We start from the raw sequence: 13,848 nt of genomic DNA on the forward strand, positions 1-13,848 counted from the left end.
AAATTTGGAGGTAAAAAAGTGCATCTTATAATCCGAAAAATATGGTATATAGTTTGTAGGACCACCTTTCCCTGCAATTACTGTTGCTCTACCAGCTTTGCACATCTAGAAGCGGAAAGTTTTGCCCATTCTTCTGTGTAAACTAACTCTAGCTCAGTGAGATTGGATGGAGTCGTCTGTGAACGGCAATTTTCAAGTCTTGCCACAGATTCTCAATGCGATTTACGTCTGACTGTGACTGGGCCATTCACACACACATGAATATGCTTTGATCTAAAGCATTTCATTGTAGCTCTGGCAGTATGTTTTGGGTCGTTGTCCTGATGGAAGGTGAACCTGTGTCCTAGTCTCAAGTCTATTACAGTCTCTAACAGGTTTCCTTCCAGGATTTCCCTGTATTTTAGCTCCATTCATCTTTCCATCAACTCTGACCAGCTTCCCTGTACTTGCTGAAGAAAAGCCTCTCCACAGCATGATGCTGCCACCACGTTTGACAGTGGGGATGGTGTTTTCAGGGTTATGTCCAGTGTTAGTTTTTCACCACAAATAGTATTTTCCATTTAGCTGAAAAATTTCTACTTTACTCTCACATGACCAGACCACTTTCTTCCATATGCTAGCTGTGTCCCCTACATGTATTTTTGCAAACTGCGAACGGGACTTCTTATGGCTTGCTTTCAAAAATGGCTTACTTCTTGTCACTCTTCCATAACAGAAAGATTTATGAAGTATACGACTAACAATTGTCCTGTGGACCGATTTTCCCACCTGAGCTGTTGGTCTCTGAAGCTACTACAGAGCGACCATGGGCCTTGGCTGCTTCTCTAATGAGTGCACTCTTGGCTTGGGATGCAAGTTTACGTGGACAGCCATGTCTTGGTAGGTTTGAAGTTGTACCATACTCCTTCCATTTTTGGATGATGGATTGAACAGTGCTCCGTGAGATGTTCAGAGCTTGGGCTATCTTTTTTTTTATAACCTAGGGTTATAAAAAATAACCCAGGGTTATAAAAAATAACCCAGGCTTTACTCTTCTCCACAACTTTAGCCCTCACCTGTCTAGTGTGTTACTTGGTTTTCATGATACAGTTTGATCCTTAAAGGAGTTGTCCACTACTTTTTACGATTCCCCCAATGTATTTACCCTGTGATTATAAAACTTTTTGTAATTACCTTTGGTAGTCTTTATTGCCTGTGAGTGGCGCTATCCTTGGCCGCTCACAGGCATCACGTGACCCCGGCTGCAGCCGGCTCTGACATCCGCTGATGTCACGTCAAGTTCCAACTTCAGCCGGGCGTGACTCAGTGCTGCTTTTCCACCGGTGGATGCTGGGTTGTGGGCGGGGTTACCTCGCGCCTCACACCCAGGATCCACCACACGCTCTCCCTCTCCTCATTCAGTGGGAATGAGCGCGGTGGATTTGGCGTGTGACAGATGCTGCTAGGAAATTCTTTTCATTGGTATGCTAACAGAACAGCTAATGAAGAATAAATGTCCTATTTCCCATTCCCAGATAAGTGTATTTAGAGCAGTAAAAAGATGTAGAACTATCTTTGTACATAATGAAAACAAACTTACTTTGAAGAGTTGACCGTCACTGCATCTTTTCTGCACAATGCCTAGATCTCTGAGTTTTATTCCCAGTTGAGTCAACATATGACTATACAGGTTCTCCAGGCTTGTGCCTGGGATGCAAAGACAAATGCAAGACTTTTGCACCTCCAACACAGATTCATACAGTTCTTCTTGTGCGGCAGTAAACCTGCAGAACAAAGAAAAAAAATGCTGTTAGTAATTAAAAAAAAAAAAAAAATAATAATAATATATATAATATGCTAAAAAAGTGTAGCTTTTTAAGATTTTTTGTTAAAGCAGCGGTCTCCAACCTTTCTCACATTGAGAGCTACATTCAGGTCTGAGAGACTGTCACAAGCCACACTCTATTTGAAGAAATTTTAAGAAACATATACTCAAAGTCTGGTCCGATGCAACAACTGATGCAACAAACAGATGGGATTGATCTAATTGAACACAATGGGATAGTAGGATCGGTTCGTTCTTCAGTTTCCATCTGGCATTTAAGTAAAATGCCCCCCTCTCCCCTCCCACTTAAAGGGAACCTGTCATGTTCTGTGTAGTATCTTAACTGCCCTCATTGCGAATCGGCGCTAATATAATGTGTAAAAAACACTTTATATCATACCTGCTCGTTTAGTCATAGGGGTGTGATTCCTCGCATTTATTCAGGGCTGGCGCCGCCCACGCATTTGATTTCTGCTCCCGGCTCGCACTGATGTAAGTATGCGGCATTTGCCTAGTATGTCATCGCTTGTATCTCTGAGAGCCACGCATGCGCTGTGACGATTGTCCCAACCTGGCTTCTGCAAATGTCTCCATGGGGCCAGGTGACCAGATGGTCCCAACCTGGCTTCTCTGAATGTCTCCATGGGTTCAGTGATTGTCAATGAAGCAGATCTATATGACTCCAGCTGGGGCCGTGGTCCCTAAAGCTGGTGTCCTGTAGAGCAGGGTTCCCCAACTCCAGTCCTCAAGGCCCACCAACAGGTCATGTTTTCAGGATTTCCTTAGTATTACACAGGTGATAATTACATCACCTGCACAGGCAATAGTTACATCACCTGTGCAATACTAAGGAAATCCTGAAAACATGACCTGTTGGTGGGCCTTGAGGACTGGAGTTGGGGAACCCTGCTGTAGAGTGTCAAATCTGTATGTTGGAGCCATTGTGCCTTGGCTGCTGTTCTGTAGAGTCTCTCTGCAGAAGGATAGAGGTCCCTATTTATACCCACATCTGTCCTTCAGGCCATCATCCACAGGTCAGGGGGAAAGTTGAATGAGGTCAACTCTCATTGTTCGAGTATTCACTCAATCTGCATAGTTTGCTCGTCAATGTTTGCAGGTCAACAAGCAGCATGGACTGATACAATTGGTAAACAACATATTAGCAAACATGATTGTTCAATAACCCTGCGCCCCTGTCCTCCAAGGATAGCAGCACAATAAAATGTAAGAGCTGATATAATATGTAAACAGCAGCCATTCAACAATTTACAAACATCAAGAGTCAACATTCAGACTCGTATGAACAATAGCTCATGTCCCTGGGCCTACTAAAAAACAAATCTGGCCTAATTAACCCCTTTACAAGCCAAGGTGGTTTGCACGTTAATGACCAGGCCAATTTTTACAACTCTGACAAGTGTCACTTTATGAGGTAATTACTCTGGAGCGCTTCAACGGATCCCGCTGATTCTGAGACTATTTTTTCGTGACATATTGTACTTCATGATTGTGGTAAAATTTCTTCGATATCACTTGCGTTTATTTGTGAAAAAAAAGGAAATTTGGCAATTTTCAAAATTTGAATTTTTACGCCCTTAAATCAGAGAGATATGTCCAACAAAAAAGTTAATAAATAACATTTCCCATATGTCTACTTTACATCAGCACAATTTTGGAACAAAATATTTTTTTCATTAGGGAGCTATAAGGGTTAAAAGTTGACCAGTGATTTCTCATTTTTCCAACAAAATTTACAAAACCACTTTTTTAGGGACCACATCACATTTGAAGTAACTTTGAGGGGTCTTTATGACAGAAAATACCCAAAAGTGACACCATTCTAAAAACTGCACCCCTCAAGGTGCTCAAAACCACATTCAAGAACTTTATTAACCCTTCAGGTGCTTCACAGGAATTTTTGGAATGTGGAAGATAAAAATGAACATTTAACTTTTTTCACAAAAATGTTACTTTAGACCCAATTTTGTTTATTTTCGCAGGGGTAACAGGAAAAAATGGACCCCAAAATTTGTTGTGCAATTTCCCCTGGGCACGCATATACCCCATATGTGGGGAAAAACCACTGTTTGGGCGCACGGCAGGGCTCGGAAGGGAAGGAGCACCATTTGACTTTTTGAATGTAAAATTTGCTTGAATAATTAGCAGACGCCATGTTGCGTTTGGAGAGCCCCTGATGTGCCTAAACAGTGGAAACCCCCCACAAGTAACACCATCTTGGAAACTAGACCCCTCAGGCAACTTATTTAGATGCTTGAACCCCCAGGTGCTTCACAGAAGTTTATAACATTGAGCCGTAAAAATAAAATTTTCACATTTTTCCAACAAAAATGTTTTTCAGCCCCCAATTTTGCATTTTCATAAGGTTAACAGGAGAAATTGCACCATGCAGTTTGTTGTGCAATTTCTCCTGAGTAAGCAGATACCCCATATGTGGGGGAAAACCACTGTTTGGGCGCAAGGGTTAGGAAGGGATGGAGCGCCATTTGACTTTTTGAATGTAAAATTTGCTTGAATAATTAGCGGATGCCATGTTGTGTTTGGAGAGCCCCTGATGTGCCTAAACAGTGGAAAGCCCCCACAAGTGACACCATCTTGGAAACTAGACCCCTTAAGGATTTTATCAAGGGGTATAGTGAACATTTTGAACCCAGAGATACAATACAGAATTTGATAACATTAGGTCATCATATTGAATAAATTGTCATTAGTCTTGAGCGCAAGTGCTGGCTACTTGAGTCTGCATCGGGTACTTGGGTATGCACCAAGTATCACGGGTGCTCGAATGACATGCTCGAGTCCCCGCCCCGAATGTTTCACGGTTGTTAAGACACCCAAAAAAAAACCTTGATGGGGATCGCTCGTGTATGGCAGGCAATCCCCGCATGGTTTTTTGGCCACGAAGCATATGGGGCGGAGACTCGAGCATGTCACTCGAGCAACCGCGATACTCGGTGCATACCCAAGCACCCTATGCAAACTCAAGTAGCGAGCACTTGCGCTCAACACTAGTCGCCATATTGTCATCATTTTTTTTTCTTTACTTTTAAAAAAATCCCAACCCCAACACAACCCTAAACCTAACCCTAATACAATCCCAACCCTAACAGAACCCTAGCACTACCCTAACCCTAGCACTACCCTAACCCTAGCACAACCCTAACCCTAGCACAGCCCTATCCCTAGCACAACCCTATCCCTAGCACAAATCTAAACCTAGCACAGCCCTAACCATAGCACAGCCCTAACCCTAGCACATCCCTAACCCTAGCACAACCCTAGAGTTTATTTTTTTATGCAGTTCCTCGTACAGTATAAGTGATTAGACGACTTTATTCTTCGGGCCGGTGTGATTACAGCGATGCCAGATTCATATCGGGTTTTTATGTTTGGCAGCTGTCACACACTAAAAGATGCTTTTTTTTGCAAAGACTAGTTTTTGCAATCATTTTTCCATATTTCAGCCGACAGAGTCATGTAAGGGCTTGTTTTTTGCGGGACAAGTTGACGTTTTTCTTGGTACCATTTTCGGGCACGTGACATTTTTTGATCGCTTTCTATTCCGATTTTTGGGAGGCAGAATAAACAAAAACCAACAATTCAGGAATTTATTTTTTTTTTATGCTGTTCCGCATGTGAAAAAATTGATAAGGTAGTTTTATTCTTCGGGTCAGTACGTTTACAGCGGTACCACATTTATATTGTTCTTTTATGTTTTGGCGCTATTACACAATAAAAACTATTTTATAGAAAAAATAATTTTTCTTTGCATCCCTTTATTCTGAGAGCTATAACTTTTTTATTTTTCGGCTGATGGAGTTGCATGGTGGCTTGTTTTTTTCGGGACAAGATGAAATTTTCAGCGGTACCATTTTTATTTACATTCGTCTTTTTTTTTTTTTAACTTGATTTATTTATTAAACAATTTTTTTAAGCAATTATACATTACATTTGGTGTCGGAAAACATCCAGAGATAGCACTTCAACATGGATATACAATCAAGAATGACATATAAAAGTAAACATGTCAAATGGGTTACCACATACATATATATAGTTTCCTTGTCTTAGGAATGTCCCATCTTCTGAAATTATATGCAGAGAAAAAGATGGAAAATAGGATATTTTCCTAATTAGGATACAATCCAAACTTGAAACTCTTAACCACATCTTATCAAACTTATGCTGTCTTTTCCATGTTTAAAATATCTCACATCATATGTATAAGGATCTAGATGTCTGCCTCCATGAGAAACATTTGTCATCCGTGACATATGATTTACTATTCATACACATATCTCTTGCATATTTACTTTCAAGCTCAAACCTTTCGCCTAAGTAGAGATTGTAAGACATGAAGAATTCCAATAGTCCCATATTTTGGAGAATTTTAATGGACAGCCTCTATTTTGGTATATAATCTTTTCAAATGGAATTACTGAGTTAACCAGAGCAATCCAGGAACGCAATGTTGGCTGTGTGTTGCCCATCCATCTCAACGCCAATAACTTCCTGGCCAGAAACAAGGGTTGCCTCAAAAAAATCTTAATATAATGGTCCAAGGCATCATCCTCCATTACCTCAAAAAGGCAAATCAGAGGATCACATGGAATTGGAATGAAAATTAAAGAGGATAATAGGGAGGTAACTTCCTGCCAGAAGGACCTAATAATGGAGCAGTCCCAAATTAAATGAACAAAGTCAGCATCTATGGTATGACAACGTAGACATTCTGAATTAGAGGAGCGCCCCATTTGATATAGTCTGTGGGGTGTGAGATATGACTGATGAATAATATAAAGATGAATCATCTTATTATTAGCAGATGGAGAGACAAATGATGGAGATTCCAAAATTTCATCCCATTCCTCCTCCCCCATATTTGGAATTAGAAGTCTCCATTTATTTTTTGCTGGCAAAGCAATACGATCTAAGCCTGTTGATAGCAAATATGTATACAAGTTAGATAAAAGACCTTGAGGGCCTTGAGATTTAAGTATTCATATTAAGGGAAATGAGGAAATAGTTTGATTTATTTCACAGTTTTGTAAATGAGCTCTAAGCCCATTCCTAAATTGGAGGTACCTGAAGAATTGAGATCTTGGAACCTTGAATTTATTTTTCACCTGTTCATATGACATCAGTATAGATCTTTCATAAATATTTCTCAACACACAGACCCCATTAGCTATCCAAAAGGGGGCAGATGGATGTTACATTAATGTCTCAAAAAACGGATTCCCCCATATAGGCATTTCAGCTATAACATGTGTAAAGTTGGTTCTTTTCTTTGTCTGTTTCCATACTGTTCTCGCTAGTCTATGTAAGGGTAGCAATGGGAGTTAATTTATTTAATTCTAGAAAACCCAATAAACAACCTGTGCCTAATACTTGTGCCAAATGGTTCTCAGAATTCGGTAATTGGGAGTCAGGCATCCAACTACGGATCGCTTTAAGCTGACCTGCTAAATAGTATAGGTGGAAGTCAGGCAAAGCTGCTCCTCCCATATCTTTAGGCCTTTGAAGGATAGACAACCTCAGTTTTGGTCTGGAACTTCCCCAAATAAATGTAGATATCAAAGAGTTAAGAGATGTAAAAAAAATTTTAGGGACCGGTACTGCACTATGTTGTAACATGTAATTGAATTTAGGGAGTAAGATCTTAATTAAGTTAATCTTTCCTGACGCTGATAGCGGTAATCTCCCCCACAAGGAGAATTTACACTTAGAGCATTCTAATAAAGGAAGAATATTACTCGATAGGTCCTCTCTATCATTCCTTACAATTATAATTCCCAAGTATTTGAAACATGACAGTACAGGTAGAGGAGATAACATTTCCAAGTCAGTATTCAGAGAGGGCGACAAAGACATAAGAGAAGACTTATCCCAATTTATAAAGAGGCCCGAATATTCACTAAATTTATCAATAGTAGAAATAACAGATGGGAGGGTATCTTTAACCTTGTCCATAAAAATTATCATGTCATCTGCATATAAACCAATTTTATCAGTTCTGTCTGCAATTGTAATTTCACTGATATCCTCAGATGATCGTATTCTTATAGCCAGAGCTTCAATTGCCAAAGCGAATAAAGCCGGAGACAAAGGGCATCCCTGGCGGGTTCCCCTTTCCAATGAAAAAGATGTGGATGATAAATTATTTATCGGCATTTTGGCTTTAGGGCCTTATACAATATTTGAATCCAGGCCCGAAATGTAGGGCCAAAACCAAATTTCTCTAGACAGGCAAATAAGAACGGTCACTCTAGTGAGTCAAAAGCCTTGGCCGCATCCAGTGAGGCCAAGGCCCAATCATTTCCTGGTATCAAAGAGCTATATTGAGTTATTGATTGTACCCTTCTAATATTAAAAGAAGTGTTTTTCCCTGGCATTAAGCCTGTTTGGTCCGGGTGGACAACTGAAAGTATCTACATTCGTCTTTTTGATAGCGTTTTATTCCATTTTTTGTTTGGCGGTATGATGATAAAGCATCGTTTTTTTTGCTCCGCTTTTTTTTTATGGTGTGCACAGAAGGGGTTAATTAGTGTAAAAGTTTTATAGATCGGGTTCTTCCGGACATGGCGATACCAAATATGTGTACTTTTTTTGTTTTTGCATAAATATACGGATTTATTGGTTTAATATTTTTTTAGTTATTTCTTTTTTAATAGTTTGAAAACATTTTTAGACTTTTTTTGTTTACTTTTTTACTTAGTCCCTGTCTTAGTCTATTTTTCTGATCACTGGTCTCATGCAATGCAATAGACATGTATTGCATTGCATGAGACCTGACAGTTTTACACTGTCAGATGTCCTGTTAGACTCAGATGCTGGCTGATCCTAGCAGAACACCGTACATGGCAGACCCGGATGTGATCATGTGACCTCCGGCGGCCTTGAGGTCCTGAGCGCTGCGAGACCACCGACCGTTTATAAACGTCCATGCTGCACATTGCCCAGCAGATACAACGAGGTGCCGAAGCAGAAAATACTAAGAATATATGGCCAATATATTAGAAAAATAGAAAATCACTTTATTAGGGAAAACTTTTTTTTTTTTTTTTTGTTCCTTATACGAATGGCCCGAGATATACGGTCCTAAGAGTAGGTTGTAATATGGAGATTATTCAGATATTTATGATATATATACAAAGCAACCTTATACTCGGTTCTAATCTTCCTCTTGATACATTGCCCAGCAGGCGCCAACGTTTATGTACAGTGAGCGGTCGGGAGGTGGTTATGAGATGAAAAGGGACTTGTTAGAAAATACCTACAGGGTGCAATAAAGGACAAGATGGAGGTTTTGGAGATACAGGGCAGTTGACACAAACCCTTTAAATTAATAAAAAAATCTGTGCAAGTTTGGTATCGCCGAAATTATACAGGCCTGGAAAATCATATTTTCATGTAAGTTTTATCATAGAATGAAATACATAAAAACAAAACAAAACAATGGTGGATTAGTATTTTTTTTTACCATTTCTTTGAACTTGGAATATTTGTATGCAATTCTTCAGAAAAATGTGTTGTAAAATGGATGTTGTCATTTAAAACTACAACTTGTCCCGCAAAAAATAAGCCCTCCTTTGTCATTGGAAAAATAATAAAAGCGTTAAGCCGCTTGGAAAAAGGGGAGGGAAAACTAAAAAATCAAGGTGCAGAAACTAAAAATTAAGAGGTTAAAGTAAGAATTAATCTGTGGTATTGCATATGTACTGTACATATTACCATGGTGAAGATATGTTTCTGATAATGGTAAGAAATCAAGCAATAAAAAGGCTGCATATCGCGGTAATCCTACACTGCGATGGCTGCACAGTGCAGAGCATTACCGCCAGGAAAGTCTTCTCTCAGGTCGCAGACTGTCCATGCTGACCTTATTCCTCAGAGGCAGATAGACAGTGAGTGACAAGGTGTTAATATCTTAGTATCGAGAAATTTACAGAAAGCATTATCAGCAAACATTCTTGACCAGAAAGTGCAACAACATATAGAATATACATTTTACATCTTCAAGAGTTTCTAATAAGTTCAAAAAAACTGAAGGTGCTGACAGTGGCCCTTTAATAAATGGCCAACATTGCATCAAGCCAAGTGAAAGCAGATCTGAGGACTTGGAACTCAAATTACTGAACAATCTTTATTTTAGCTGTATTAGATTCTGCTGTTGTGCAAGTCTGTAGATTGTATGTGGATTTTCTGCTAATGCGGGTTACTTAGCATTGGTACATAAATGCTTTTTACCTGACCAGTAGCACTTAGAAAACACACCTAGTTTCTAAACATTATATTTAAAGTAAACCTTGCACAAGATTTCACAATACAAACCAAATGATGGCATAGGTCTCTTATAACTGATGAAGCTAGAGTACTTACTTAGAAAATCAATGTCAGAATGGCTGAATAACCTAGAAATTTAAATATTTTATGAGTTCAGTTAGAACTTATAAAATTTGCTTTCAGACTTGACAATTTTCAAAGTTGGTTATATAATCAGAGATCTATTTCCCAAGTAAGTCTATTAGCCTCATCAGGATTAAAAATCTTTTTAATAATTTATGAGCTTTGTATTGTGAAATTTGATGGCAGATTCATTGTAAATAACATATTTACTTGCAAGTTTTCAAATGGTAAAAGATGTTTTTTTCTTGCTGAACTGAAAAAAATGAAAATTCATTAATTTATACTCACTTTCCATTTACTGGCCATGTTCGGGTAATGTCACTGACATAGCAGGATGCTTCACAGCCACCATCCAACAGAACCATCTCACCGGGCTAACAAATAAATAATAAGGATTTTAACTTCTCACAATCAGTAACAACAGTGCTCTCTATATATAACAAGGTTGTACATGAATGATGGATGATTAGGCCAGAATACAGTTTAGGACTTCATAACTTGAGACACTTTATTTTTCTTTTAAATCAAGTACCGTAACTTTTTATTGATTTTCCAAAAACAATTACAAAGAAGCAATAACAGGGTACAATCCAAAGTACAACTCGATGATAATCTCGTTGACTATTTCCATTCCCGGAGTAGAGATAGTTATCCAGCATAATTATAACATGTAGACTATCTATAGAAACACATTGAAACCCCCCCAAACACCAAACTTTAGAGTCTAAAATGCATGTCTTTCCCATGGGGACCACAGATTGTCAAAGTAGGTAATTCTATTTCTTTTAATATATACTCCTTTTTCAGTTAAGATAAGAGATTTAATATGTTTAACATATTCTCTATGAGATGGCGGCTTCTCTGATATCCAATTCCTAGCAATAATTTTCCTGGCCGCAAACAGCAGACGTACAATAGCAATTTTCCCCACCTCACCTACATTCAGCTAATCCACATATCCCAGAATACAAATCAGAGGGTCTCTAGGCACTATACATTCATACGCTAGTTCTATAAGATTGAGGACCACAATCCAAAATGAGTATGGTTGAGGACAGGACCAAAGCATGTGAAGCATTCCAGCCTCTTCCCCAGAGCAGAGCGGGCAATGGAAATTAGGTCTAAGACCCATATCGAATAACATCTTGGGAGATCTGTATACTTTATGATCTCCCAATTGTGAGAGTCTGCCAGGTTCATTTAATGACAGACCAGGGACATTCTCCAGAACTGTAGACCATTTGTCCCCAGAAATGACCCCAATCTCCAATTCCCATTTTGCCTTGATCCTTAAAGGGATTTTTTTCAGAAATGCAAATAACATGTCATCAAATATACAAGAAATTATTCCCTTATTAACCCATGTTGAGTAGATGGTATCCAGTGTAATGTCCTTCTGAACCACAACGTTATTTCACACTGGGCTTTATATGCATGATTAAGTTGCCGATATTGGAATAAACTATTATCAAGCAGAAGAAATTCCTCCTTCAAACACTCAAAGCTTTTAGTTTATCATTACTAATTATCTGATGAATATACAGAATACCCCGGGACCTCTAGTTTCCAAATTCAGAAAGTTTCTCAAATTCAGAAAGATGTAAATTATTCCAAATTGGTGAATATATCGTAAGGAATTCTACTTCTTCGATTTATTTAATTTTAGACCAGACCTTTCCAATAAGGCTCAATGTAGGGAATTTAGACAGACCAAGAAATTTCCCGACCTCCAAGCTGCTCACCAGGGGTCCTCTACCCACCACATTCTGAATAATAATGCTTATGGAATCCCTTGGCATCTTCTCTTTCCAGCCTCTCAAATGTTGATTCTGGGCCGCTAGAAAATATAACCAGGTATTAGGCAAAGCTAAGCCTCCTTCATTTTTAGGGCTCTGTAACATTTCCAATCTGATTTTAGACTGCCCTTTGTGCCAAATTAAATCTCTAAAAAGTATATTCAACATATGAAAACTACTTAGAGGTATCCAAACAGGTGCATTATGGAGTATATAAAGGACCTGAGGCATCAAAACCATTTTGGTTCAATCGCCCCACCGAGTGCTGCAATTTGCACCATGCTGCTATTTTCACTTTGATTTTATCGACCAAAGGAAACAAATTATTTTTTTTCACAGTCCCTAAGGGAAGGGGATATTGTAATACCCAAATATTGAAATTCAGAAGCTACTTCCAACCGTGTGTTCTGTCCTTCAAAGTTAATAACTGAAGTACCTAGAGGGCATAATATCAACTTTCCCCAATTTATAGTAAGGCAAAATAGAGAGCCAAACTTCCCAAGAATATCCATAAAGTTTAAGAATGAGTCCTCACAGTCCCCCAGAAAAAGCTAGATATCATCTGCATGTAATGCAATTTTTTCCTCTATCTACCCATGTCTGAACCCTACAACTTCTGAGGAGATTCTTATCACAGCTGCCAAAGGTTCAATGGCGATACGGAGACAATGGGCATCCCTGCCTCGTACCGCTGTGCAACTTGAAGTTCTGAGATAGCACCCCATTCGCTTTGATCTTAGCTATAGGGGAAGAGTATAGCAACTGAGCCCATGATATAAAAATAGGCCCAAATCCCATTTTTTGTAAAACCACCCAGAGGAATCTCCACTCCACACTGTGGAACGCCTTAGCAGCATCCAAAGACAACACCACTCTATGACCCATGTTGTCAGAAGGAAGTTGCATATTAAGGAATAGACGACTGATATTAATTGCAGTAGATTTATAAACCATGAACCCAGTTTGATCTGGGTGAACTAGTTCTAATATACAGTACAGACCAAAAGTTTGGACACACCTTCTCATTTAAAGATTTTTCTGTATTTTCATGACTATGAAAATTGTACATTCACACTGAAGGCATCAAAGCTATGAATTAACACATGTGGAATTATATACTTAACAAAAAAGTGTGAAACAACTGAAAATATGTCTTATATTCTAGGTTCTTCAAAGTAGCCACCTTTTGCTTTGATGACTGCTTTGCACACTCTTGGCATTCTCTTGATGAGCTTCAAGAGGTAGTCACCGGAAATGGTTTTCACTTCACAGGTGTGCCCTGTCAGGTTTAATAAGTGGGATTTCTTGCCTTATAAATGGGGTTGGGACCATCAGTTGTGTTGTGCAGAAGTCTGGTGGATACACAGCTGATAGTCCTACTGAATAGACTGTTAGAATTTGTATTATGGCAAGAAAAAAGCAGCTAAGTAAAGAAAAACGAGTGGCCATCATTACTTTAAGAAATGAAGGTCAGTCAGTCCAAAACATTGGGCAAACTTTGAAAGTGTCCCCAAGTGCAGTTGCAAAAACAATCAAGCGCTACAAAGAAACTGGCTCACATGAGGACCGCCCCATGAAAGGAAGACCAAGAGTCACCTCTGCTTCTGAGGATAAGTTTGTCCGAGTCACCAGCCTCAGAAATCGCAGGTTACCAGCAGCTCAGATTAGAGACCAGGTCAATGCCACACAGAGTTCTAGCAGCAGACACATCTCTACAACAACTGTTAAGAGGAGACTTTGTGCAGCAGGCCTTCATGGTAAAATAGCTGCTAGGAAACCACTGCTAAGGACAGGCAACAAGCAGAAGAGACTTGTTTGGGC

General features: G+C 39.2%; 1 protein-coding gene across 4 annotated transcripts in view; it reads right to left on the reverse strand.

Moving 5' to 3' along the window:
* XPNPEP3 (X-prolyl aminopeptidase 3) overlaps positions 1-13,848 on the reverse strand; it is an 88,722-nt gene that overhangs the window by 27,145 nt on the left and 47,729 nt on the right. For all 4 annotated transcript variants that reach the window (XM_073644158.1, XM_073644160.1, XM_073644161.1 and 1 more), the window contains 2 exons: positions 10,520-10,605; positions 1,580-1,763 (listed from right to left, as the gene is read on the reverse strand). In XM_073644158.1, the coding sequence (XP_073500259.1) occupies positions 1,580-1,763; positions 10,520-10,605 (270 nt within the window). The remainder of the gene's footprint in view (positions 1-1,579; positions 1,764-10,519; positions 10,606-13,848) is intronic.

This window comes from Phyllobates terribilis, unplaced genomic scaffold (assembly GCF_046119375.1).
Source record: "Phyllobates terribilis strain yellow unplaced genomic scaffold, ASM4611937v1 Scaffold_8__6_contigs__length_399053987, whole genome shotgun sequence".
In the NCBI taxonomy this organism is placed as follows: domain Eukaryota; kingdom Metazoa; phylum Chordata; class Amphibia; order Anura; family Dendrobatidae; genus Phyllobates; species Phyllobates terribilis.